The following is a 22,075-nucleotide window of genomic DNA, read 5'->3' on the forward strand; positions in this document are numbered from 1 at the left end:
AACAGCTTATTGGGTCTGACTCGGTCCATCACAAGACCGCTGTCAGCAGACCGTCCTGCCTGCTGCTCCTCACGTCTTCTATTATGGCCTGAAGGATAATTGGGTTAAAGCGTCTCTGCGTCCAGCTCTCACTGCTGAGATGCTGACTGTTTCTACGCGGTGCTGACTTTATTGCCATCTTTTCCTCCTAGAGCCTCTTTTCAGCATCTTCTGTCTTTTACGCTACTAAACACCTCCTCCCTAAGTGACACATTGAGGAACTGGGCTTTAGCCACAACTTCAGAAATCCTGACGCCGCGAGTCCAAAAGCACAAGCACCAACCATCCAGAACTAACAGTTTCCCCTTGAGTCCTGTTTTCTTTAATTATGTCATCTGATCTTAATTCCATCTTTAAATTTAATTCAACCCTTATGGAAATTTAGATTGATGATAATAATAATAATATTTGAGATGGTGCCAAACACAGAAGGAAGGCAGCAAATGGCAGAGTTTGGACAAATGCGACTTAGTGGGACGTAACCGATGAACTGGTCCAGTCGTTGGACTGAAACGTCCCAGGAAGCGTTGCGTTTCTGGTACCGCCCAGGTTAAATGGACTGAACGGACAAACCTTAGGGGAATTACTCACTAGAAGCACGATGCCTCGTTCACAACCTCTGATCGTCCTCCTGTGCGGCCTTCCCTTGGCAGGTACGTACAGCACACAGATCTGCTTATTAATGACATTATGAGGAAGGTCCTTATGAAGCTGTTGTAAAATGTCTTTTCACACTCCTGCATCACATTTGCACAGGTTTTCTGTCCTACGTCAGATTTCAGCTTCATGTGAACAGAGGTTTTTGCTGGTTTTAATCCCTTCTAACCATATGCTCCCAGTTTAACACCATCCTCCGCCCTAATGACATGAAAATGTGTGTTCATGAACCTAATCCAAAGTTATTTGGTTGCTTCATGGGAAGAATCTGCACTAAAGAAACCCAATGATAGTTTTCTTAGTAAAAGCAGCTTAATGTGGAAACTGTGGGAATTTTACACTAGAGAGACTTTTACATAATTGAATTTAATACTTAACTTAGAGAACAAGGACAGTGAACTTTTGTCCCCCTTTCTTTCTAATAGGAGCAAACAGCCTGTGTAAAGGAATATTCACGTATTTAAAAGAAAACTGAATGGACAGATTTGACTGAGATAGAAAAAGCCTGTTTGTTTCTGGCAGTGGCTCCAGAAACAGAGAAGTCGCCCAACAATCATAAAATCTGTGGTTTGATTCCTGGCTCCCTCCAGTCATGTGTCCTTGGGCAAGACACTGAATCCCAACCTTACCAGTGAGGTGGAAAAGCACAGCCTGTTTACCATTTAATGCATTTAAAGAAAAATTGGTTTGTGCCAGAATGACTGCAGGAGAAAAATGATGTAGAAGAGAATGACCAAAGATCATCATCGTCTGTCAAACGTGGTGGAGGCAGGGTTGCGTCGCAGAGCCACAGCAGGGTGTGTGTGACTGGGTGAGTGTCAGCATTAGTCCTGCTGCATCCAACTGAACATGGCTCATAACCAAAACACAGAGCAGAGACTATGACAGTGTTTCTCAGGAGAAGGGAAGGAATGTGCTTCACTGGCCAAGTCAGTCCAGCATGACACGAGGAACAGACCGGGTGTAGTTAACAAAGCATCCAGCAGGGAGCGCCACTGGCCTGAGTTCTAAACTTCATAAGGAACCACCTGAGTGTGAGCTACCTGTTGTGTCCCTTTGCTTCCTCCAGCCTGTCTGACCTGCTACACCTGCGTGTTTCCTGCCATCTCGCCTCTGGACTGCTTTAAGTTTCCCCAGGAGTGCCCGGCCGGCCAGCGCTGCCTGTCCAGTACCGCAACTGGGAAACGGGGTGAGCTGCAGACCAGAACTAGAACTGGTACTGAACCATGTGTGGTGTGTTTACTTACAAAGACAAAGAGGCGTGTGCAAATTATGTGGAATTAGCAAGGCCTGGTTGCAATAATAATGGATGTCTGAGACTCAAACTCCTAGAAAGAAATCAGTCTCCTCCACTACCACGATGATCCACATTACTGCATAGATTATGCAACATTTCCCATCAGCATCTAAATCAATACCGATCATAAGCTCAGTGCTTTGAGGTCCCAGCAGACCCAGCTTTGTTTGACCACCACCAACTCCGGCCTCCTCCCTCCTGTAGGTGCGCTGCAGCTGACCATGTATGAGAAGAGCTGTGCCATCCCCGCCCAGTGCGGCGTGAGCGGCCAGAAATACGCCTCCGGCCTCTACTTCAACTACACCAACGTGTGCTGCGATGCCGACCTGTGCAACGGGGCCGCGACCGCTGCTGCCCTGGGCTGGGGGGGAGCAGCTCTCTGCCTGCTGCCGGCCTTCGCCCCCCTGCTGGCCTCGAGCTGCAGCTTCGCCTAGAGAGGCCGCCGGCGAAGACGAGTCCATGTACACGCTGTGGTGCTGTTTCTGACGGTTCAATCTGAAGGAAAGTTAAAAAAAGAAAACAGTTGTGTTTAATGTTTTTGTAATATCCTTGTGATGAATCTTGATATTTATAAATCATAAATGTACAATTTACCAGAATATATTCCAATACAAACAAATTTGAGGCAGCAATTACAGACTAAACCTTAGTTACTTACTTGAATGAAGCCAAAGCCTTAATCTTCAGTGACCCAGACATGAAGATGACAGTTCAGACTCATCTCAGCCAATCAGATCGCGGAATGAAAAAAATAAACTCTTCTAAATGAATTAAAACTTACTTAAGCTGACAGTGTGATTACAGAAGTCGCTGTCTGTGATTAAAGAAGGTTCATCTCACTGTTATTGCCATGAAAAGGAAACATGTCAACATTCGATCTGTTAAAGATATTTTATTGGGACATTAAAAAATGTGTTTGTAACAACAATGTCTCTTTGAAAGAGCTTAAAAGTATAAAATACACTTCAGTTGTGCCGTTAGTTTGATTGTCTTCATCACCGATTTAAATTCTGGGGTTTAGAGGCCACACCAGCTGTTTGGTGGACGTTTAAGTGCATCTATGGCAAACAGCAAGAAATACAACAAAAAAAAGGAAGCATATTGGTCCCATGACAAAATACACGCTTGACTACAAATAATAAAATAAATGTGGATGAAAAGGAAACAGTATGTTTGAAATGAATCCAACACAGTTTAATCGTCCCTGACTTGTATCAAATCCTACAGTAAAAAGTGAAAAGGCTTCCACACTTGGAGGAAGGAAATATTAAAACACAACAGAAATGAAATTATTCTGACACAATCCCTTTAAACAATAGAGAACAGATGAAATCCACAACGACTCAGTCACTTCTCACACCTGGCAGTTCAGTAGGGAAAGGGTTAACACGTGGACGGCAGCTGTGCTCACTCTCAACGTCGTCTTTTAGCCCAGTTTAAATTGCACTTAGGTTTTACTTTAATGACTTTTTCCCTGACGTGACAAACCTAATACACAATGACACAAACAACAAAAGATGTTTGAAACCTTCAAAGCCTCATTTCATTCTTCATATGGTTGCGCATAAACTCTACAGAAGCTGCTTAGACCGAATACATCAAACCAACACGTGACAGGGAACTGTAATTTAGAGATTAAGGTAGCATTAATTGGAGCGAAAAGGCTTTAAATCCCATGAAAAGACCAAAATAACATCTACTGTCTACTACTGTATGCACTTACTGTATGACACCGTGAATCAGAATATTAGTTGAAAAAGACCAAGTTAGTTTAACTCTTCCTGTTAAACCACAAACAAATGTTGTCAAACTGTCAGGAAGAACATATACCTGATCTAAATGCCAACTATTATTACGAAGCTAACAAATATTTAGACAAGTGACAAAATGGGGTGTGCCAGAGTTATTCCTTCACAGTGACAGACGGTTAATCAGCCTTCAGGTAAATATGAGCATCAGCGTATGAGGACATGTGCCAAATGAAACTCTGGAACTGATCTTTATCATGAAAAAGGCCGCTGTGTTTGTCTCCTGCACCAAATGTGTGTGTAATGAAAGTGTGTTCAAAAGTCAGCAAATTCACCAGCAGAAGAAAACTTTGATTTGAATCAAACCGATTGAAGCTCCTCTCAAAGTCTAAGTCACACTTGGGTCTTTTCATGAGATTTGTTTACGGCAAGGAAAATGTTAAAAACAAATATATCCAGACTCATCATATAATATAAAAACTTACTAGTGCCATTTGGATTTTAAACATACATGTTTGCATTAAACTTCCTTCCTGTTTCCTCAGAGACCTCAGGCCACTGGAGGAAGCAGGACGAGTGAAGAGCTTAGGCAACAAACAGCCTTCACAGGCAGTTTAACACAACACGATCACCTTCTAAGACACAAACAGGACCAGAGGCAGAAAAGAAAATACTGTTGGCAAGAAGCTCCTACAGCAGATCAGCAACCAGCTTTGTAATCTTCATTATAATGAATAATCCTTCACACCTACTGTGGGAGCACAGAGAGGGGAAGCCCGATCCTGAAATAGTTTCCTGTCACTGTGTCTCTACAGCGAGAAGCAGTGTTGCACCTCCTTTCTCCTTGAAGAATAAAAAGCAGTTATGTTTAAAAAAGTTGGCTTTAATATAAAAAAATTCTATAAAAGGCGTCATAAAATCTGTGATTTCACACAAGCCACTAAAGACACTTGTGAGTGTGTGAGCTGGTGATGGTTTAGCATTTCCTTTAATGCCAGGACCAACAAAGAGTGGAATCAGCTTGTGTGAGGCTTGTACGGTACTAGTGAAAGTTTGATCTCCCAGGCATCTTTGTGTCTGCTGTTTTCCCAAAAACAAATAAATGTAGAACGGCAACGTTTCCAAACTCAGATTATGAACGGGCGGTGAATCTGTGCACGTGAACAACTCGTGTGTCTGCAAGCAACAGGATCAACAACCAGGTGTCCAACGTGTAGGCATTGTGGAAAACTGTGTCAGGCAACTGTGTGGATTCAGAGTGAGAAGAGCACATGTTCAGAAAACAATGGGTCAATCAAGTTGCTTGCAGAGTGAACGTCCGCTGCCTTCAGGTGCTCGTGTGTCTGCCGGTGTAGTTGTGACCTGTACGCGCTGCTGTCCTCCTACTTGAGGGCTTTAGCCACAGAAGAGTACGCGATGTGGATCTCCTCGTCGATCGGGCAGGTGGAGGCGAACTCCTCCCGGGCATACGCAGCGTTCAGGTACCTCCAGAGGTTTGTTAGAGAGTCAGGGATGCTGAAGTTCCGGTATTTCAAGCATACCACCTGAAAGAGAGCACAAAAAAGTGTTTGAGAGGCACATCCAGCATATCACAATGAACAAGGCTTCAGAAACACACACAGAAGTGAGAGTCTCAGCCTTAATTATCTATCACCTTCACAATGTGGAGCTTGGGCAACAGGTTGCAATCAGCCAGAGTAAGTTCTTGGCCGTCCAAGAAGGAGCGGGACGAGGAAGTGACCTCATCGGAGCTATTCTCATCAATCTCCTCAGGAAGTGGGCAGCCGAGGTAGTCGTCCAGCTTCTTCAGAGCCTTCAGCAGACCTTTCTCTAGATCTGAATACAAACGCAGGCACAGAAACCGATGGGAAGTTTGCTTGAAAATTAACAAATGTGAAACACTTTTTGCTTCAAGTTAAAATTCTAATACAGTAACTATAAGGCCTACATACAGAAGGGTACTTTCATAAATCAGCTCCACTTACTTTCATTGGCCTGAGGGTTTGGGTTCTTTACGTATGCGGAAAATTTGGAGAAGACATCTAAACCCGCTGTGTTGGACTCTGGGTTACGAGCAGCCAGACGTGGAAACCTAAACAGAGTGAACAGTAGTAATAAATAATATCTCATCCTGAAATGTAACTTCTTGAACAAGGAGGAAATTACTTTGGTGGGCACAGGTTTTCTTCCAGGAACTCCTCGATCTTATTGGTGTCAGTTTTCACCTCGCTGCCATACAACAGGAAGGGGGGTTGAGCACCGGGAGCCAGGTGACTCAAGATGTCGGGCTTCCTAAGGATAGTAGAGAAAAGGAACCCAGGCATGTTAAGGAAAGGACTGAAAAGGATGGGGCCAGAGAAAATGCTAAAAAACACAATTTCACTTTTTAACATTAAACATGTGTTTAACAGTTTTCACCTCTTTATGTCCACTGTGGTAACATCAAAGGTGACTCCTTTCAGCCACAGCACCATGAAGAGCCGCTGGGAGAAAGGGCAGTTCCCGATGCTCTGGCCATCGCTTCCTGCCTGAGAAGCAAAGACAGTGTGAAGACAGATCAGAAAATCATCACAGAGCTCCTTTAATGGGCAGCTTTAAATACAGTATGCATTAACACCAGCAGCAGGTAACATCTGTGTGACATTCACATCTACTAAACAGTTGTTACTACAAATTAGCATTTCACATTTCCAACATGTACATTTGCTCCTTTTACTGTTTCCTCACATTGTGACCAAAGTAGCTGTTGATGTAGGCTGAAGACTGAAAATAGGGATGGGCATTGTTGCTTTACTAAACATCGAAATTCATTGTTGCATGCGAACTGAGCCTGTAGGCAGCTCAGGAAGTGATCAGACTGCTTTAAAATGTGCCTGGTGTGGTTGCAGGAAGCCATTTCACATGAAGGCTGTCGGTACCTCCACGCAGACAGGCACTGGGGCGGTTAAACTCACTTACAGTAAATCAGAGGAACTGCTTGCTTTTACCACGAGAAACTATGGGGTTATCAGGTGTCACCGAGTGGGCGACTAGAAACTAGGATTTAGAGAAAAATAAAGAAGAGGGAGGTGCACGTGGTCATTCAGAGGAATCATTATTTGGACTTGTGTTACACCATGAGGTGAATGTTATAGTAGTTATAGTAGTTACAGCGGAGTCTCCTCTCGAGGCAAAAGCGATTAACGTGCCTGGCCAACATACTAAATATAGATTAAAGTCGCCTGCCTGTTATCTTGCATTTAACTAGATTAGTCCTGCTGCGCTCTAAAAGCCGGTGAGTCAGCAGATAAGTGGCATGAAGGGAAAAAACACAGGTACTGGTCGTTTAAAAGCATAAAAGCAAATAAGGGCGGCGTGGATGAGACGCAGGCAGCTTCCGCTATCAGCACTAAAAATGCTGATACGCTGATTAGACGAACACCTTAAAACAATCCTTCACTGCCTGCTAAATAAATCTATGTCACACAGTGTCGCTGCGTCACTTTCTGTTTGTGATGGCTTCTTCGGTTCCTTTCTTTCTTTCTTTCCACTCCATCATTCATTTACTTACTTTCACGAAAAGCTCAACTTTGGGCTGAGTTGCGTCGCTCATCTTCACGGACCTGTTTTCAGAAGGACACGCGTGTTAAAAAGAGGCTAAAACACAGCGGAAGAAACTTCTCTGTTGTTTTTTTTCTCTAAGCAGACGATCGAAAGTGGGGCGGCCCTGCCCATCTTCCGCTACAAACCTACACACAATTACAAGCCGAACAAATGACCAACTAAGCACTGGGAAAACGCAACTAACGCAGTGAAGACTGTAATAAAGCAAAGATATTATTAAATAGTAGTTTATTCTGAGTTCACCTCAAAGTGCTGAAAGTTATCGCCTGTTGCTGGTCGCTCGATTCTCCTCCCACACAGCTGAGTTGCGCTGCTGCTGCTTCTGTCTCAGCAGCGACGCACGCATCACCGACACAAATCCTCCACTTCCTGGTGTCGCGTGACGTCATAGCGAAACAGCCAAAAGGGCGCGATGAAGAAGAAGACGGCAAAGATTAACACGCAGAAGAAGCAGAAGAAGCAGTGTTTGTAGTCATATTAAGACTTATTCAAACAGGTTTAAATGACTGAAGTATTTTAACATATTATTTGATAAAATAATAATTTCACTGAATCTCTGAACTTACATTCATTCAAACGAATGAATAATATTTATAATATTTAATAAATTGTGCTATTTTATTAATACATTTATTACGTTCGATTATTATTAGTTCTTCAAACTGCATCATCTTCATTTGAGAGATGATTACCTTGTCTGACCTCAGTCTGTTTCTTGTTAATAACGTGGGTTTCATACTGTTGGCATTGCTGGATCAACAGAGCATGTGGCATTTGATTGACCACAGACAAAAGTGAAGGGTGGTGTCTCAGTAAAAGCTTTGAAGTGGTCTTTAGTACTTCTCTTATGTTTAACACAGAGTGTCCTGTGTCCTCAATAAGGCGCCTTACATTTGGTGTGCCCCAGGTTACAAAACAGCTACTTTCATTTTCTCTGGAATGCACATTATTTTAGAAGCACCTGTGATGGTATGTTCACTTCCCTGTGGAACAACCTGCCAGCAGCATCCAACTAGTTCCACATGGTAGCTCACACACAAAGACGGGTTTGTTCACACTTTGTTGCAGCTTCAATCTATTTCGTAGTATGTTTGTACAATAAATTGTATTTTTCATCCACCTGTGGATTTAAATCCACATGGTGTGTTTACTTTTTGTGTGTTTTAAGGTAGCACATATTGTAGTAACTAAGCTTAAAAAATACTCAGTTACAGGTTAAAGCCCTGCATTTGAAATGTAACCCATTATTTGCATGTTTGTTTCCAGTTTGTTTGTTTGTTGCTGCAGTACAGTATGGTGCCAGTAGAGGAGGCCATTGATTTTTACTTGGCTCCCTTTCTGCGTAGTTTAACGAAACTTGATAAACACAATAAGCATCTGGTAAAAAAAAAAAAAGGGAAAGTGTTTTAAAGGAAATCCTGCAGGGGTGCACTGTTCATGAAGGATGAAACCAGAGGTGCAAAAATACTTGGACAACATCCAGGAGACATTTAGATTTTAAGTTTGATACATGTGACTTATTCAAAGAAGACTCAAAAGTGTAATTCTGATTATTAATTGACCTTTAATTGGTATCTGCCAAACCTTAGTGGAGGAAAAGGAAAACAAACATCTCAATACTGTAAATCAGTCAAACCTACAAAAAGTTGTTTTTTTTTCACAGACCAGACAAGCTGTATTGCAAAAAAGCTACATTTTCTCCCATGGTTCAGAAACACTGTTAGTAAACTTTATCATTTTAAAAATGAATTTGTGTGGTACTTAAATCCACATTTGGGTGAGAAAATAGACTAGGACATATATTTGACAGAACAATTCTTGTGTTTTTCCCTTTAAATTATATTCATTTTCATTGTTACTCATGTACCGGTTTCATTTTTATGCAACTAAACATTTTCACTTGAGCAGCTGAGACTCTAGCTGCTGATCTTGTTGTACTGCATTTGTCTTTGACACTGCTCGTGATTTAATGCACTAGAGGGCATCACTAGTATAAAAATGCTCTGCGGCTGTTTGATAAGATCATGGTGTGAGCCAGGTTAAACTCACCACACACCTGTTACCAAACGTTAGCTGTCTAGCTAAACGTTAGCCGTCTAGCTAATGCACGTGTAGCTGACTAGCCGTCGATTTCGAATGGCGAGTTCACGACCGAATCTGATAACCTCTCCAAGCGTGACCAAATGTTTTCACTTCACACAGAAACATTTTTAACATGTGGATCGACCCGTTATAATCAGAACCATCGTTTTTAAGAGCAAAGCCTAGAACGCAATCTTTAGCCAATGACATTGATGGTTCTTTCTGTAACATTACGTGTTGGTGGGAAACTAGCCAGACCTCGTGCGTGGCTCAGTCGGTCGTAAACCAGTCGGTGCAGCCGGTTGTTGGTAGAGCAAACAAGCAACATGTGCAAATGTCCCGTTGTCTCCTATTCTGCAGAACACTGACGCGAATAGTAATTCAAAGTAAATACAAAGTAAGATGCTAATTTGAATGCTAACCGTGTGTGTCAATCCTTATTTAGATCCTTAAGAAGCATTAACGATGTAAATGTGATCAGTCTTTATCTTGTCTATGTTCTTACAAGATGCTCGTTTTACTGGATCACGGTTTTTAGTCATATTTTATCATTCTAATGAAATTACTGGGTAGGCGACTTTAAATTATCTGCAAAGAAGAAGCGGATTAACTGTAGCTGCGCTCATGTCATGTCAACACGTGACACAATGTCCACAACGTAGCAACAGAGCAGCGACTGTGAAGAGAACAAAACACATGACAGACGGGTTGGTGTGAACCCACCAAACAGCATAGTTTCAAGATTTCTCATGCAGCAATGGACGCAAATAAGTCACAATGCCTTTTGGAAATGTCGTTTTTAGTAACAGCTGTTGTAACGCTCTGAGTCACGTGGCGAACTATGCGAGCGAGGAGAACGTAACGTTCACGTAAACAGAAGAAATCATGGTGCATAATGTGCTGAGTGTCACGTTGAAGCTGAGAACGGTGAAACATCAGCAACAAAGATGAAATCAACATAAGTATTTATATATAAACATCTAACTGTGACCTCTAGTGTATCAGTGACAGTGGAAATGGTTGAGTTAAAAAAATACAGGTAATGCTCAGCTCGGCCAGTAAATACCCATCATTACATCATCTCCATTGTTTATTAGAATTTAGACACGCAAACTGTTTCACCACACAGGTTCAAAGCACCCAGAGCATCACACGTAGGTGTGCGTCGGACCGACTACGCGGAAGTTTCAGCCACAGGAGCCACAGGTTGTGGACTCACAACCTGGCGCTCACACAAACACGCATTTGTTTGTGGGTTGCGATGAATTGCATGTTTTTCGCCGCAGGTCACCTGTTGCTTAAATAATAGAGAGATTGAGTGGCTGCGACAGCTGCTGGGAGGAGAATGATGTCAGGAAACCACAGTGACTCAGTGTCTAAAGGTCTTGAGATGTTGTCATTTCCCATCTTACAGTAGTTACAAAGTTGTGAGAAGAAGCGTTCCCGTCAATAGGCGTGACACCAGCATGCTTAAAATAACAAGAACTAGACTAGATTCTTATTTGACAAGCACTTAAATAGGTATGGAGTCTTCAAATTGTCAAATTGATTAAAATTCATATTTTCCCTGAGCGGCGTCAGATTGGGAATAAGCCCTGGAGGAGTTTCACCGCTTCCTTTGAAACCACGCCTGCCTTTAATATCTCTGTTTGACCACAGATTAAACAAACCAGATACACTGAAGGTTGTATGAGTGTTCCTCCTCCGGCTTCAACAGTTTTACAGAATTTCCAACAATAGCACATCATATGAATCATAAAAGAGCCAATGTTGCAAAAGGACACCAATGAACCCTTCAGACCCCAATAGGAGGGATTTATTTATTTATTTGTTTAAGTAAGTAAATTTAAGTAATTTAATACAAGATCAAACCCATTGAGTAGATTCACATATTTATTGACATAGATTGGACATTACAATATATAACATTCTTCAACATTTGACAACAGTGTCCCTCCATCGTGTATCACAGCATCGTCTCCACTTTGTTCTTCAAAGGCCCCACTGGCTCCACACTGCGACCAGAGCTCCACACAGAGCTGTAGCCAGCGGCAGCTGGGTGGAGGCGGCTCCGTTGCACAGGTCGGTGCTGCAGCAGTGCCTGGTGATGGTGTAGTTCACGTTCAGGATCGGCACGGTGTCATTTCTGCAGTCACTGGGTTGGATGCAGCCCCGGGCGTGGATGGACGAGAGGTCACCATGGATCTCTGCAGGGAGCAAAGAGACACGGGCGCTTTGATGCTGCTCATGTTTAGGATGCAGCTGTTTAAAATCTCAGGATCAACAGAAAACCTTATTACTGTTATATTCACAAATATGAACGGACGCCATCTTGTGCTTGGTCAGTAAAAACAAGACGTTTACAAGAATCGTATTTGTTCATTTAGACGTCTGTCTTACTGGCAACTCCTTTAAAACATATGTCATGAGGATCCGAGCAATTCACTTCAGTTTTTTTGAAGCAGGAATCGAAGACCTCCACATCACAGGTGTAACAGGTAAGAGACTCAACTGTGGGAGAGAAATGAGAGGATTATCAGAGAAAAGCTGACGGCCAAAACGGGCCTACGCCCTCATCAAACACCTGCTGCAATCACAAAGCACACATCAGCCATGTGTTTTCCATCCTTTGAAGGTGAGAGCTGATTGTAGATATGAGGACGCAAGTATGTGAAGCAGCACAGCTGAGAAACAAGCGTCAGTTAGCTGTTTATTTCAATAATAAATATAATAATTAAAAAATGAGCCTAGAACTAGACGGTGCAAAGAAACATCTTAAAACCTGAGGAGGTGAAATCAAACCTAGTCGCAGATCCAAGCGATAGAACTGGTATTAGTTGTGATCAGACAGTGAAGATAATATGAAGATGAGTGAAGACCTACCTGTGATGAACAGGGCCACCACCGCAGCGCAGCTCCACAGAAGCCCGGTCATGTTGACGGTCCAGCGCCGGCCGCGGGTCGGTGCCGGCGCTTTTATACCGAGGCCAGATTCAGACTATCAGTGAAACACGTCAGCCGCGGCGATAAGAGCCTCAGTGAGCCTAATTAAAGTAGGAGGTGGGGAGACGATTGGTCACCTTCACCCCCACGGATGAGCACAGAGCTGAGACGGCTCCTTCTCCTGGGAGGCGATTAGTAACGCGCCTTTTAACAGATGCTTCACTCATTGTGGCTCATTGAGCGCTTTTGGTGTGAAATAGTTGAGCTCCTGCATCCCATAATGAGCAGGACCAGAGAGCCTCTGCTTTGAGGAATAACTTGACTGTGTAAACAAACTAAACCTTCTGCCATGCACGTGTAGACTCTATTGTGGTACTGTTGCTTCCTCAAGTAACGGGAGACGTCAATCAGATGCACTTGACAGCTTTTCTAAAGCAGAACTTCCTGCTGCCTTTGAGTCTTTTGTTCGTCATTAATTGAGAAAACAAAGGGTGACCAAGAGTCATAGTTGTGTCACCTTACAAAGCACTGCATCTTATCTCAAAGGCCTCATAGCTCCTAATGCGTCCATCAGAACACCTCGTTCTCAGTCTACTTATGGTTCCACGTGCAGGCTGGGAGGCCGAGCCTTTAGCTTCCTCCCCTGTGGAACCAGCTCCCACTTCAGGTTTGAATAGGGAAAAATGCTACAGCCTGGAACAATCTGTCCTCAGGTCAGCTTTGAATAAACAGTAAAAGTGATCCATTCTCTCGCTGCTCGTTTGTCTCATTTTGGTTTTAAATTAAGGGACAAATTCTCTCTTCTGTCCACAGAACGTGCTGCACACGTTCTCAAATCCAGAAACAGGAGAGTTGGGTTCGTCATCTATACTCCACAAACAAAGTGTTGTATTATGTTAAAACAAGAACAGACAATAACATTAAATGATTTCCTTTATTTGTCCACCACAGTTTTTCCCCATCAGACACAGAGTTAAAAGGATAAATAGTTTCATTAAAAAAGTCAAACAGTGTGGAAGAATTACGAACTCAACGTTTCACTGAAACATCCCATTGGTCAACTTCCATCAATAAACAGAGCATTTCCTACGCTTACACTCATTCCAGGAGTTAGTTTTAGTTTGGGGGGGGGGTCTAGTAGTGCTTTTAATCTTGTCTGGTAGAATCAATCACAGGACTCAAACAGGACAGCGGCCTCGTGTCTACAGCATCCTCCCCAGCAGAGACGCCAGCGCGGCGGCGCCGACCACGGCCCCCAGCGTCATCCTGGCGGACGGGGCGGCGCTGACCGTGTTGCACTTGTCTGTTGTGCAGCAGGTGGTTGTGACGGTGTAGGTGTAGTTGCGAACCAGGTTCATAGTGTTGGTCGTGCCGCAGCTTGCGTTGCTGCTCGCGCAGCCTGAGAACACGAAGCCTCCAAAGCTTGGAAGGTTGGAGAAAGCTGCAAAGGAAATGCTTGCGTTACTTTCAGCTCGTCTCCCTTCAACGGGTTGTGTCAGATTGGAAACGCTCAGCTGGCCGCAGTGTTACGGCTGACGTACTTGTTTTGGTGGTGCTACAGACGCTGGTGTTTGTGGAACAGGTCTCAGTAGAACCAATGAGGCTGCAGAACAAACCAAATGAACACGAGTTGCATGTCAGGGAGTCCACTGAAAGACAAACCAGAGAGAATGAGTCAGTTAATTGTCTAGATTTGTATACACATTCATTCACCGTTCCGTGATGAATCCGGGAGCACGTGTGCCGAAGTAGTGAACGCGGTGATTGTCTTAGGACTGAACAGCAGAAATAACAAAAACAGCGGTAACAAACTATTTGGATTCAGTTATTAATTATTGGATTAACAAACTGGAGTGAGATCAGAGGTGTGAGTCTGTGCTGCGCGTTTACTAAATGACCATTCAGACGAGGAAATGTTTTTTGCCTATTTGGGGAAATTGAACACATTAAATGGGACGGCCGATCCTGTTTCTAACCCACTGGACCTGTTTGGTTTCCATCAAACACCCTGCTGAAATTTAGTACAACAGGAACATCCTTTTAGTCAGATTAACACGTACTTAAAATATATTAAGACCTATTTAATAAGTCAATAGGATAGTATTATTATAACTGGACCCAATCAGAGAAAAAACAGATCGAGACCTGACCCTTTTGAAAATGTTTATCTGCATATTAAACAGTAATAAGAGAAGAATCATCAGTCTCTGTCACTGCTTAAAGCTAAGCTATAAACTTAACTATTAACTATTGCTGTGCTCGCTTCATCTTCTATGATACAGTTTAGTAACAAAACATACATCCTGAACTACAACAAGCTAAAAAGCACATTTGAAATTTATCTGTTCTTTTTTTAATATTAATGTACGAATCAGCAAAATCTTATCAGACAATTGAGGGGAGATCGGTTTCCTGTTCAGTGATACATGTTACTGATTATTGATCTTACCCAGCATCATTGATGCAAGAACTGCAATAACTCCAAATAGGACCTTTCCCATCTTGATGTGTTTTTGATTCTTGGCTCAAACACGAAAAAGTCTTTGCTCCTGGAGGTTGAAGGTTGACGTGTGCAGTCAAGCCGATGACCCTGTTGGCTTATATAGTGAGAGAAGGGAGGAGATCCAGGGATGGGTCGTTCGTATTTTGGGCTTTCCATCTCCTGGAACACCTGACATCACGACAGGGGAGTGTCTTCATACCAGGCAGCAGGATCATGGTTTAAGGGGCTGAAACCAACAGAACCAGTCGGTCCTGAACAGTGACTATAAGCAAAGAGACTCGGAAGAACCAACTCAGTCACAGTTGTTTTAGACTATTTCTGTGGTCCATTTGTGCCACACACATGAAGCCAAGCCAGCAGCAAATGATGCAAAAGAAAACCCTGACAAAATTCAGACTGGTGTAATATTGTATATTTCAGTATCTGCAAACAATTACACACAATCTCCCAGTTACATTAGAAACTGACAGGTTTATATCCCAAAGGTAGTAAAGAATGAGCGGTACAACACAGGGAACCAATACTAAGAACATGAACTGATTGAACACAGACCTCAAGCTGTATCAAAAAGGCAAAACTATTAGAAACAGCCAAACAAACTGTCTTCACAGCTACCGGCAGTGAATAAAGTGAACACAAAGCAAACCAAGAAAGAGTTTATGTCCATACATCAGGACCAGAGTGTTATTCTAGGATAATGACCTTTAACCCTGGAATAAAAAGTCCGTACAGTGAACTGCTCATTAAATACAGAAGTGATCAAAGGCCACCTAAAGAAAAGCTCACTTTATTTCAGTTAACATCATAATATTTGAAAACATTTCAGTGAACATTAATGAGCCTTTTAATACAGGAGAGCTGATGGATACAAGGCAATAGCAAAAACACAGAATACACCAAAAGCATGAACCCAAGACTGATGTTCAGGTTCTCAAAACAGATGGAACATTTCATTTCATGGCTGCAGTGCTGATGTCGTCTGTCAAACCAGGACTTTGGCCACAAACAGAGCGGTGAGCGTGGCGAGGGCGAGGCTCCCTGAGGCCCCGGGCAGCCCGGCAGCGGCGTTGCACAGGTCGGTGGAACAGCACGTCCTGGTTATGGTGTAGACGGTGGAGTTAGGATTGTTCTCGGGGTAGTTCACTGTGGTGGTCTGGTTGCAGCTGGCCACTGCTAGACAGCCCTTCCTCTTGATATCTAGAACTTTAGCTGTGGAGCAACACCAAACACAATCACCATCAGCGCACCAATTAAAATGTTGAGCTTGCTGTGACCTTTTAACGCAGACAGTGTTTATACCAATATACAGTAAAGGTGGATTTTAACCCCTAAGTTTTTGCATGCACATTTGGAGGAGGAAGGGTGAAAATTAGGGTTTTACGAGTGCGCTGACGATGATCTTTAAAGAATGTGGTCCAGTGAGATGTTCAGCTACTGAGGTCCTTACCTGCTTTCCCAATACCGCTGTAGCACTGTTCACCAGCATCACAGGTTTTTTTGATAGATGGGCACAAGTTCCAGAAGCCAAAACACTGGTAGCACTGCAGCGCGTGTCCTGAAAACAAACAACAAACAAATGAGAGGAAAGGGAAAACTAAGAGTTGGGATGGTTTTAATATAAATAAAATGTGTTAATCATATTCTAAAACATCCCTTTACCATTTACTCTTACGGTACATACTATTGTCTTTGCTTGTGAGACTTTATACATGGTACATGGTACAAAGCTGCAGAGCATTTCTGTGCTAACTTAATGGTTACATACGTTCATTTTCTGACTCTGGAGGAGAAAAGAACATTGCCCTAAAGTGAAATTCAAATTTTAGTTGGAAAATCACAACATTTGGACACGGGTCCAGGCTGGATTCTTTAGCGGTGAAGTGGTTTTACCCTCGTTCCACTTCTGGTGAGGAAACATGTTAATAGGGCAATAGTTTTTTCGCAGTTAGTGGAACTCATAATTTTCATTTGTGCCAACATAAAGTGATTATGTGAAAAAGTTGTTTGTGTTGGCCTTTGGATTGATGTTCAGTCATATGACATAATTTGGCACCTCAGGTATAAACTAATTTTGGCTGTAGATACAGAATAAGACACCAATGCTAATGCAACGTGCAGCTTTATAGCAACATTTGACAGGTTTTAAAGCAGCTAGGTGGTTTTCTTCAGTGGCAGACAGGACTTCAATGTGACATGACACACGCTACAGGTCTGGGGTGATGAAGGCGCCACTTGTTGACACACCTTGAACCCACATTTGCCTGTGTGGATTTAAGGTTCTCTGTACAGCTTTGCACCATCACTGGAAAGGAATCAGGAGGGGAAACGTCACAGCTGACGTGTCTTCTTCCCCATGTTCCATCTCCAGGTTAAGCAGTCATTTGAGGCCGAAGTGAAGGGAGTGACTCCAGCCAGTGGACACGAACCTGTTCGTCAGCTTTATGTGTCATGCTGCTTTTGTTAAGCAGTGCAAGCTGTGACCTCATTGAAGTCACACACACAAGCAGTGTCTGGAATTTTTTCTTTGTTGAGCTGAAACCAACCAAAATCGGCAAAGCTCGTATGCAGTGTGTGACCCCACAATAAGAAGAATCTTTTACGTTTTTTGGTAAAAATGGCACTTTTGTGTCTGGAGGCAAAGCAGGAATGGTCAAAGGTCAAACACAAGTGAGTGACGCCTGTAGAACACGAGGGCTGTGATGGAGAAATCCCCTCCTCCGGTTACAAAAACCATGGGCTCACTACACAATTAGTAACAACAACTCGCTAATCAAAGTGTGACATAACAGTAACAGTATTTAACTAGATCAAAATAAGAGCAAGTCGCCCCATTAGCTCCACGTTCACTTTAATCAGAGCAGTATTCAAAAAACAACCACAGTCCCAAGGATTAGAGAGTGGAGCAGAGCTGCATGCTGTCAGTAAACATATAGAGCTACATTGATAGTTGATTAAATATTTAACTCCATTGTTTCAGAGAAAGGATCTTTTTTTTTTACCAGACTGTTTGCTGTGTTGACTCAGCACTCTGTTTTTTTCCACCTAAGTAGCTCCTGAGCTTTAGCTGCGAACTGAATCATGAAATAAGTGTCCATTACGTCAGACGTCACTTAAACACAGAAAATAGTTTTAAAGTCATTGTGACGTATAACTGGCTTATTTTGTATTTTACAAAGCCAAACTTTGCACAGCTGCGCTACATTTTTATCCCCTTGTCTGACAGGTTATTTCAATTAAGGATAATTAGGGACAACAACTTCATTTATTACAGAGCTTTAAGAACACTCAAACCTTTACATGCAAACAAGCCCACACCTTGTTCCACAGGTTTCGGGCACACCCAAGCTCAAACTCAGCTGACAATTATGTGACAATCATTATGGGCTTTTCTATTTCTTCTCATGAGATCTCACTTATACAAGTAACATTTATTCTAGAGCACAATCCAAGTATTACATCTTTGTGTGACAGTACAGACACTTGATGAAACTGAACTGCCTTGTTGTCCAACACCTTTTACCGCCTGCCAGCATCAGACTGCCCGTCTTCTACATTCTGCTGCTGACTCATCCTGATTAACAACAACTACATCATAAATGACCAGAAAGTGAGAGAGCTACTAACAGACAGAAAACAGCCAAAGTTACACAACTGATTAACATGTATGAGGACTGTGTCAACTGATCACTGATTCACTGTAGCCATGAACTATAAAACAGGCATGAAACCACGACCAAAAGACAAAAGATAGAAAAGAACCTTAACATTTGTCTACTGAGAGGCAAGGGTTTCTCTCAGGTGGTTTATAACCATCTGTGCACAGTTCTGGAGTTTTAGATACTTGAAAACAGTGAACAAAGGGGTGTAACAGGAAATCTCAAGATGCTTCTGTTGTAACCCCTGCTGACTGTGGCATGTTTTCAGCAGATTTCTTTAAAGAATGGCTTCAGGGAAGAACCTGCATTCATAAAAGAACAGGAGCTGTCAGTCACAATAATAACAGTGTTGGTTATTGGAATTACAAACATGAGAAGTAGCTGAACGCATTTAAAGGTCCACAAACAGGCACAGATATGATCATTTTTGTCATTTCCCTAGTGATTACAGTTACCTGGAGGCACTCCTGCCGGCAAAGGTCATGTGAGAGTGATGCTGCGTTCAACAACCATTACATTTGTATGACAAAGAGCACCTCTGCAAACAACAGTTAGATATGATGATCTGAGGTAGATCAGGGGTGTCCTACCCCCGTCCTTGACAGCTACTGTCCTGCTCGTTTTCCAACTCTCCCTCCTGGTTACCTTCATCAGGTGTGTCAGTTAGCTGCTGATTGGATAAACACACCTATTCAAGGTGATCAGTATTAGCTGGGACAGGGAGAGTTGGAAAAGCAGCAGGACTGTGGCACTGGAGGACCGGGGTTAGACCCCCGAGTTATATAGTTAGAACTACTCCGCTTTCTCAGCCATCTACTGCCCCCTAGCTGTCAGTCACAAAACCTACAGATCAGAGCTTCAGCCTCAAATATTCTACAATTATTACCTCAAATCAGAGAATAAAAGAACACTTAAAGCAGCAATTCTTAAATACGGAACATGTTAAAATGCCTTAAAGGAAAAGGTCAAAGGTTTAATTCACAACAATTACACCATGATTTGGTGTCTGCTTTGGGAAACGGAAATAACCCTCGTTTAACACCACAGGGCGCCAGATCACAAGAGGAAAAATAAATGTTCCAGAAAATGGTGTTTTTACTCATAACATTACATTAGTAACTCAACATGAGCATAACTACGTGTTACCAGATGCAACTAAAAAAAGGTGAAATATGACTTCCATGCAGCTAGATGGCAACGTAAACGAGCTAACAGAAGGTGCCTTCAAGTCATAGAGCCACATAGAACACACCTCTGTTGTGTTGTGCAAATGTTGTTGGGTTGTGCATGGATTTGAAGCAAATTAAGTCAATATCTTTGAGGATGATGGTCAACCACTGTGCCTCGGTGAATTCAAATGAGACAAACCTGTTCCAGGAAGGGCTAATAAAGCAAATTGTATTCATGTTGTACAAATGACAGTGCAACAAACTGTGTTGGCACAATTGGTGTCTGAATCACTGCAACCTTTAGCATTTTTAACATTTTTCTTAATAAAGTCTCACACCCTGATGATAATTATGCTCAAGCAAAGCTACATATATTTACTTATTTTTCCCCAGGTCCAGACCGACGTCTGCTTCCAACTCCACATCTGGATGTGAAAGCAGCTGGCGGCCAAACTGAGCCGCCGTGTCATTTTTGCTACCTGATGCTTAGGGAAACTTCAGTAGGCCGGAACATGTTGACCTGAAACCATCAGATCTCTACAGAAGTCACACACCTGGACAGTAACATCCCGAAACATCCTCACACAGTGCAACAACAGGCCTCGCTGCCCCAGATGCCCTGCAGAGGTGGAATTTGGGACTCGGGCAGAACATGGATGTGTACAGCGTGTGGAATTTGTCATGCAACTGCCGGCAGGTTGAGGCCTGACGCAGCCCAAATAACAGGCTTCAACCTGATGATGGTGGGAGGATAAATCCTGGGATGGGCGCAGGGTAAATTGACTAGTCACTTCTGTGCAGCCTTTATCCACGCTGTGCTGGTGTGAGGCTAACTACTGAACATGCGGCTCAAAGCTCTGAACAACCACGTGACCGTTAATCAGCGCGTTTAGCTAACATTTTACAGACCCCCTATAGCTTTAAGCTAAAAAAACAGCCGTTAGCTAACGATTTAAAGTGTTTTTTTTCTAAAGCTAAACGCTACCGTTAACAGTGTCTTTAATATTTTAGCCAATATTTGTTTCCAAATGTTTAATTGACAACTCAACCGTTTATGTGAATTTTAGCCAGCTGAAGTTCAACATTCAACTATTCATTACATTTAGCTTTAGCCTTTAGCTAGGCTGACTTTTGGTTAGCCAACGTTCCAAGCAGTTAGCCAGGGTTTGGCCAGTTAACAGTTTACTGCACCTGGGCTCACAGATTCATCGCCAACAGACTATTTCCAGCCAGTTTACTACTTTCACGGCGATGTTGGTTTTAAATTAAAAGTACGGAGCAGCTCATCGAGCAGATTTGGACACACAGACACGTTTTACATCTCTAACGTCTTTCTGTTCACGGGCAGTCAGATAACCTCAGGTCATATAAACCTGCAGTTGTGTTACGTTAACACATATATTTATTTAAATTTTGCAAGTTTCTACTTTACTTGTTTAATTCCCTGCCTCTGTAAATATTCTACATTAACAGAGACCACACCCAGTCTGAGAACATCCTCAGGCTCCCACCGCACCCAGAAGAGTAAAACATCACCGTTTCCAAATTCTGCTTAAATAAATTTACATATTAACATTTTCCGTCTGTAACTGAGGCTCTAATGCTAAGAAAAGGTAGCTTTGGAAACTATTTTCTATTAAATAGTGGAGAATGAAGTACACGCAGAACCTGAACCTTTATTAACTACAGTAATTCATAATGTGAAACTAGCATTGATATTACGTATAAACACAGCAACACTAAACAAACCGTTCAATAAAACAAGATTTACAATGGAACACCAGACTTCATGTAAAAAAACTACTTTTAGTAGTTGAAGGGATAAAATGTCTCCTAGAACATTTTAACTTATCTATTTCGTATCTAAATCGTGGTGTAACACCAATAATAATACTGTTATTAGAACGGTTTACATGGAAAAGCGGAAAATATGCATTTAAAAACTAATAAAAAAAGATTTACTTACCGACTGCAAAGCAGAGTCCGACTGCAAAAAGCTGGAGGACGATTTTATTCATCTTGGAAAACAGGAGAGAGACAAACGGGACTTTGTAAAGACGCTTTAATCGGCGGAGACTCGGACCGTTAGAATATTCGTCTGGGATTTTTTCCGCTTCTATTTATAAGCTACCACCTCCCAACTCCCAAGTGACGTCACCGTTATACAATCAGAGGACGCCTAGTGAGACCCCCCCCCTCCGGGACGACGGCAGAAGGTATAAAGCTAAGTAGGAATTTAAGTCATCTGTGGCGTAATATTCTTCTCCGAGATATTTGTTTTGTTTTTTTGCATTTAAATATGTAAAAGAGGAGGAGGACTAAAAAAACAGAATGAAAATCAATGCAAAGGCATGAGGGGTCATGTCAGGTCAGTGAGG

At 42.5% G+C, this 22,075-nt stretch overlaps 4 protein-coding genes and 1 long non-coding RNA gene across 6 annotated transcripts; 1 reads left to right on the top strand and 4 right to left on the bottom strand.

Moving 5' to 3' along the window:
* Positions 1 to 522: 522 nt before the first annotated feature.
* Positions 523 to 4,650, top strand: lypc (ly6 domain containing, pigment cell). Of its 2 annotated transcripts, XM_041072851.2 has the most exons (4): positions 523 to 692; positions 1,766 to 1,885; positions 2,198 to 2,442; positions 4,285 to 4,650. In XM_041072851.2, exons 1-3 carry the CDS (start codon positions 641 to 643, stop codon positions 2,425 to 2,427), a joined length of 402 nt encoding a protein of 133 aa, XP_040928785.1. In that variant the 5' UTR covers positions 523 to 640; the 3' UTR covers positions 2,428 to 2,442; positions 4,285 to 4,650. The 2 variants fall into 2 exon arrangements, with proteins under 2 accessions (XP_040928785.1, XP_029022612.1); XM_029166779.3 differs by lacking the exon at positions 4,285 to 4,650 and having other exon boundaries at positions 525 to 692; positions 2,198 to 4,067.
* On the bottom strand, positions 2,871 to 7,713 carry clic1 (chloride intracellular channel 1). Its single transcript, XM_029166777.3, has 7 exons — positions 7,588 to 7,713; positions 7,292 to 7,343; positions 6,160 to 6,269; positions 5,908 to 6,033; positions 5,727 to 5,833; positions 5,396 to 5,577; positions 2,871 to 5,285 (listed from the first exon to the last, which is right to left on the bottom strand). The coding sequence occupies exons 2-7, from the start codon at positions 7,331 to 7,333 to the stop codon at positions 5,124 to 5,126; spliced, it is 729 nt and encodes a 242-aa protein (XP_029022610.1). The 5' UTR covers positions 7,334 to 7,343; positions 7,588 to 7,713; the 3' UTR covers positions 2,871 to 5,123.
* A 3,593-nt stretch (positions 7,714 to 11,306) lies between these two features.
* On the bottom strand, positions 11,307 to 12,468 carry lye (lymphocyte antigen-6, epidermis). Its single transcript, XM_029167937.3, has 3 exons — positions 12,310 to 12,468; positions 11,827 to 11,937; positions 11,307 to 11,633 (listed from the first exon to the last, which is right to left on the bottom strand). Exons 1-3 carry the CDS (start codon positions 12,359 to 12,361, stop codon positions 11,419 to 11,421), a joined length of 378 nt encoding a protein of 125 aa, XP_029023770.1. The 5' UTR covers positions 12,362 to 12,468; the 3' UTR covers positions 11,307 to 11,418.
* A 2,794-nt stretch (positions 12,469 to 15,262) lies between these two features.
* Positions 15,263 to 21,823, bottom strand: spaca4l (sperm acrosome associated 4 like). Its single transcript, XM_029167394.3, has 3 exons — positions 21,664 to 21,823; positions 16,320 to 16,427; positions 15,263 to 16,081 (listed from the first exon to the last, which is right to left on the bottom strand). The coding sequence occupies exons 1-3, from the start codon at positions 21,713 to 21,715 to the stop codon at positions 15,855 to 15,857; spliced, it is 387 nt and encodes a 128-aa protein (XP_029023227.1). The 5' UTR covers positions 21,716 to 21,823; the 3' UTR covers positions 15,263 to 15,854.
* Positions 17,601 to 21,656, bottom strand: LOC129604838 (uncharacterized). The gene is made up of 2 exons (XR_008696120.1): positions 18,984 to 21,656; positions 17,601 to 18,830 (listed from the first exon to the last, which is right to left on the bottom strand). It is a non-coding gene; the product is annotated as an uncharacterized LOC129604838 (long non-coding RNA).
* Positions 21,824 to 22,075: the final 252 nt, after the last annotated feature.

Source organism: Betta splendens, chromosome 11 (genome assembly GCF_900634795.4).
Source record: "Betta splendens chromosome 11, fBetSpl5.4, whole genome shotgun sequence".
In the NCBI taxonomy this organism is placed as follows: domain Eukaryota; kingdom Metazoa; phylum Chordata; class Actinopteri; order Anabantiformes; family Osphronemidae; genus Betta; species Betta splendens.

Coding starts and splice junctions, on each gene's coding strand:
- lypc (XM_041072851.2), top strand. CDS start 641: ATGCCTCGTTCACAACCTCTGATCGTCCTCCTGTGCGGCCTTCCCTTG. Junction 693..1,765: donor GTGCGGCCTTCCCTTGGCAG/GTACGTACAGCA, acceptor TGCTTCCTCCAG/CCTGTCTGACCTGCTACACC. Junction 1,886..2,197: donor TACCGCAACTGGGAAACGGG/GTGAGCTGCAGA, acceptor TCCCTCCTGTAG/GTGCGCTGCAGCTGACCATG.
- clic1 (XM_029166777.3), bottom strand. CDS start 7,333: ATGAGCGACGCAACTCAGCCCAAAGTTGAGCTTTTCGTGAAA. Junction 5,834..5,907: donor GAAAACCTGTGCCCACCAAA/GTAATTTCCTCC, acceptor CACTCTGTTTAG/GTTTCCACGTCTGGCTGCTC. Junction 5,286..5,395: donor CCAAGCTCCACATTGTGAAG/GTGATAGATAAT, acceptor GCTCTCTTTCAG/GTGGTATGCTTGAAATACCG.
- lye (XM_029167937.3), bottom strand. CDS start 12,361: ATGACCGGGCTTCTGTGGAGCTGCGCTGCGGTGGTGGCCCTGTTCATC. Junction 11,938..12,309: donor GGTGGCCCTGTTCATCACAG/GTAGGTCTTCAC, acceptor TCTCTCCCACAG/TTGAGTCTCTTACCTGTTAC. Junction 11,634..11,826: donor ATGTTTTAAAGGAGTTGCCA/GTAAGACAGACG, acceptor TGCTCCCTGCAG/AGATCCATGGTGACCTCTCG.
- spaca4l (XM_029167394.3), bottom strand. CDS start 21,715: ATGAATAAAATCGTCCTCCAGCTTTTTGCAGTCGGACTCTGCTTTGCA. Junction 16,428..21,663: donor CGGACTCTGCTTTGCAGTCG/GTAAGTAAATCT, acceptor GTTTGTTTTCAG/GACACGCGCTGCAGTGCTAC. Junction 16,082..16,319: donor CAGCGGTATTGGGAAAGCAG/GTAAGGACCTCA, acceptor GTTGCTCCACAG/CTAAAGTTCTAGATATCAAG.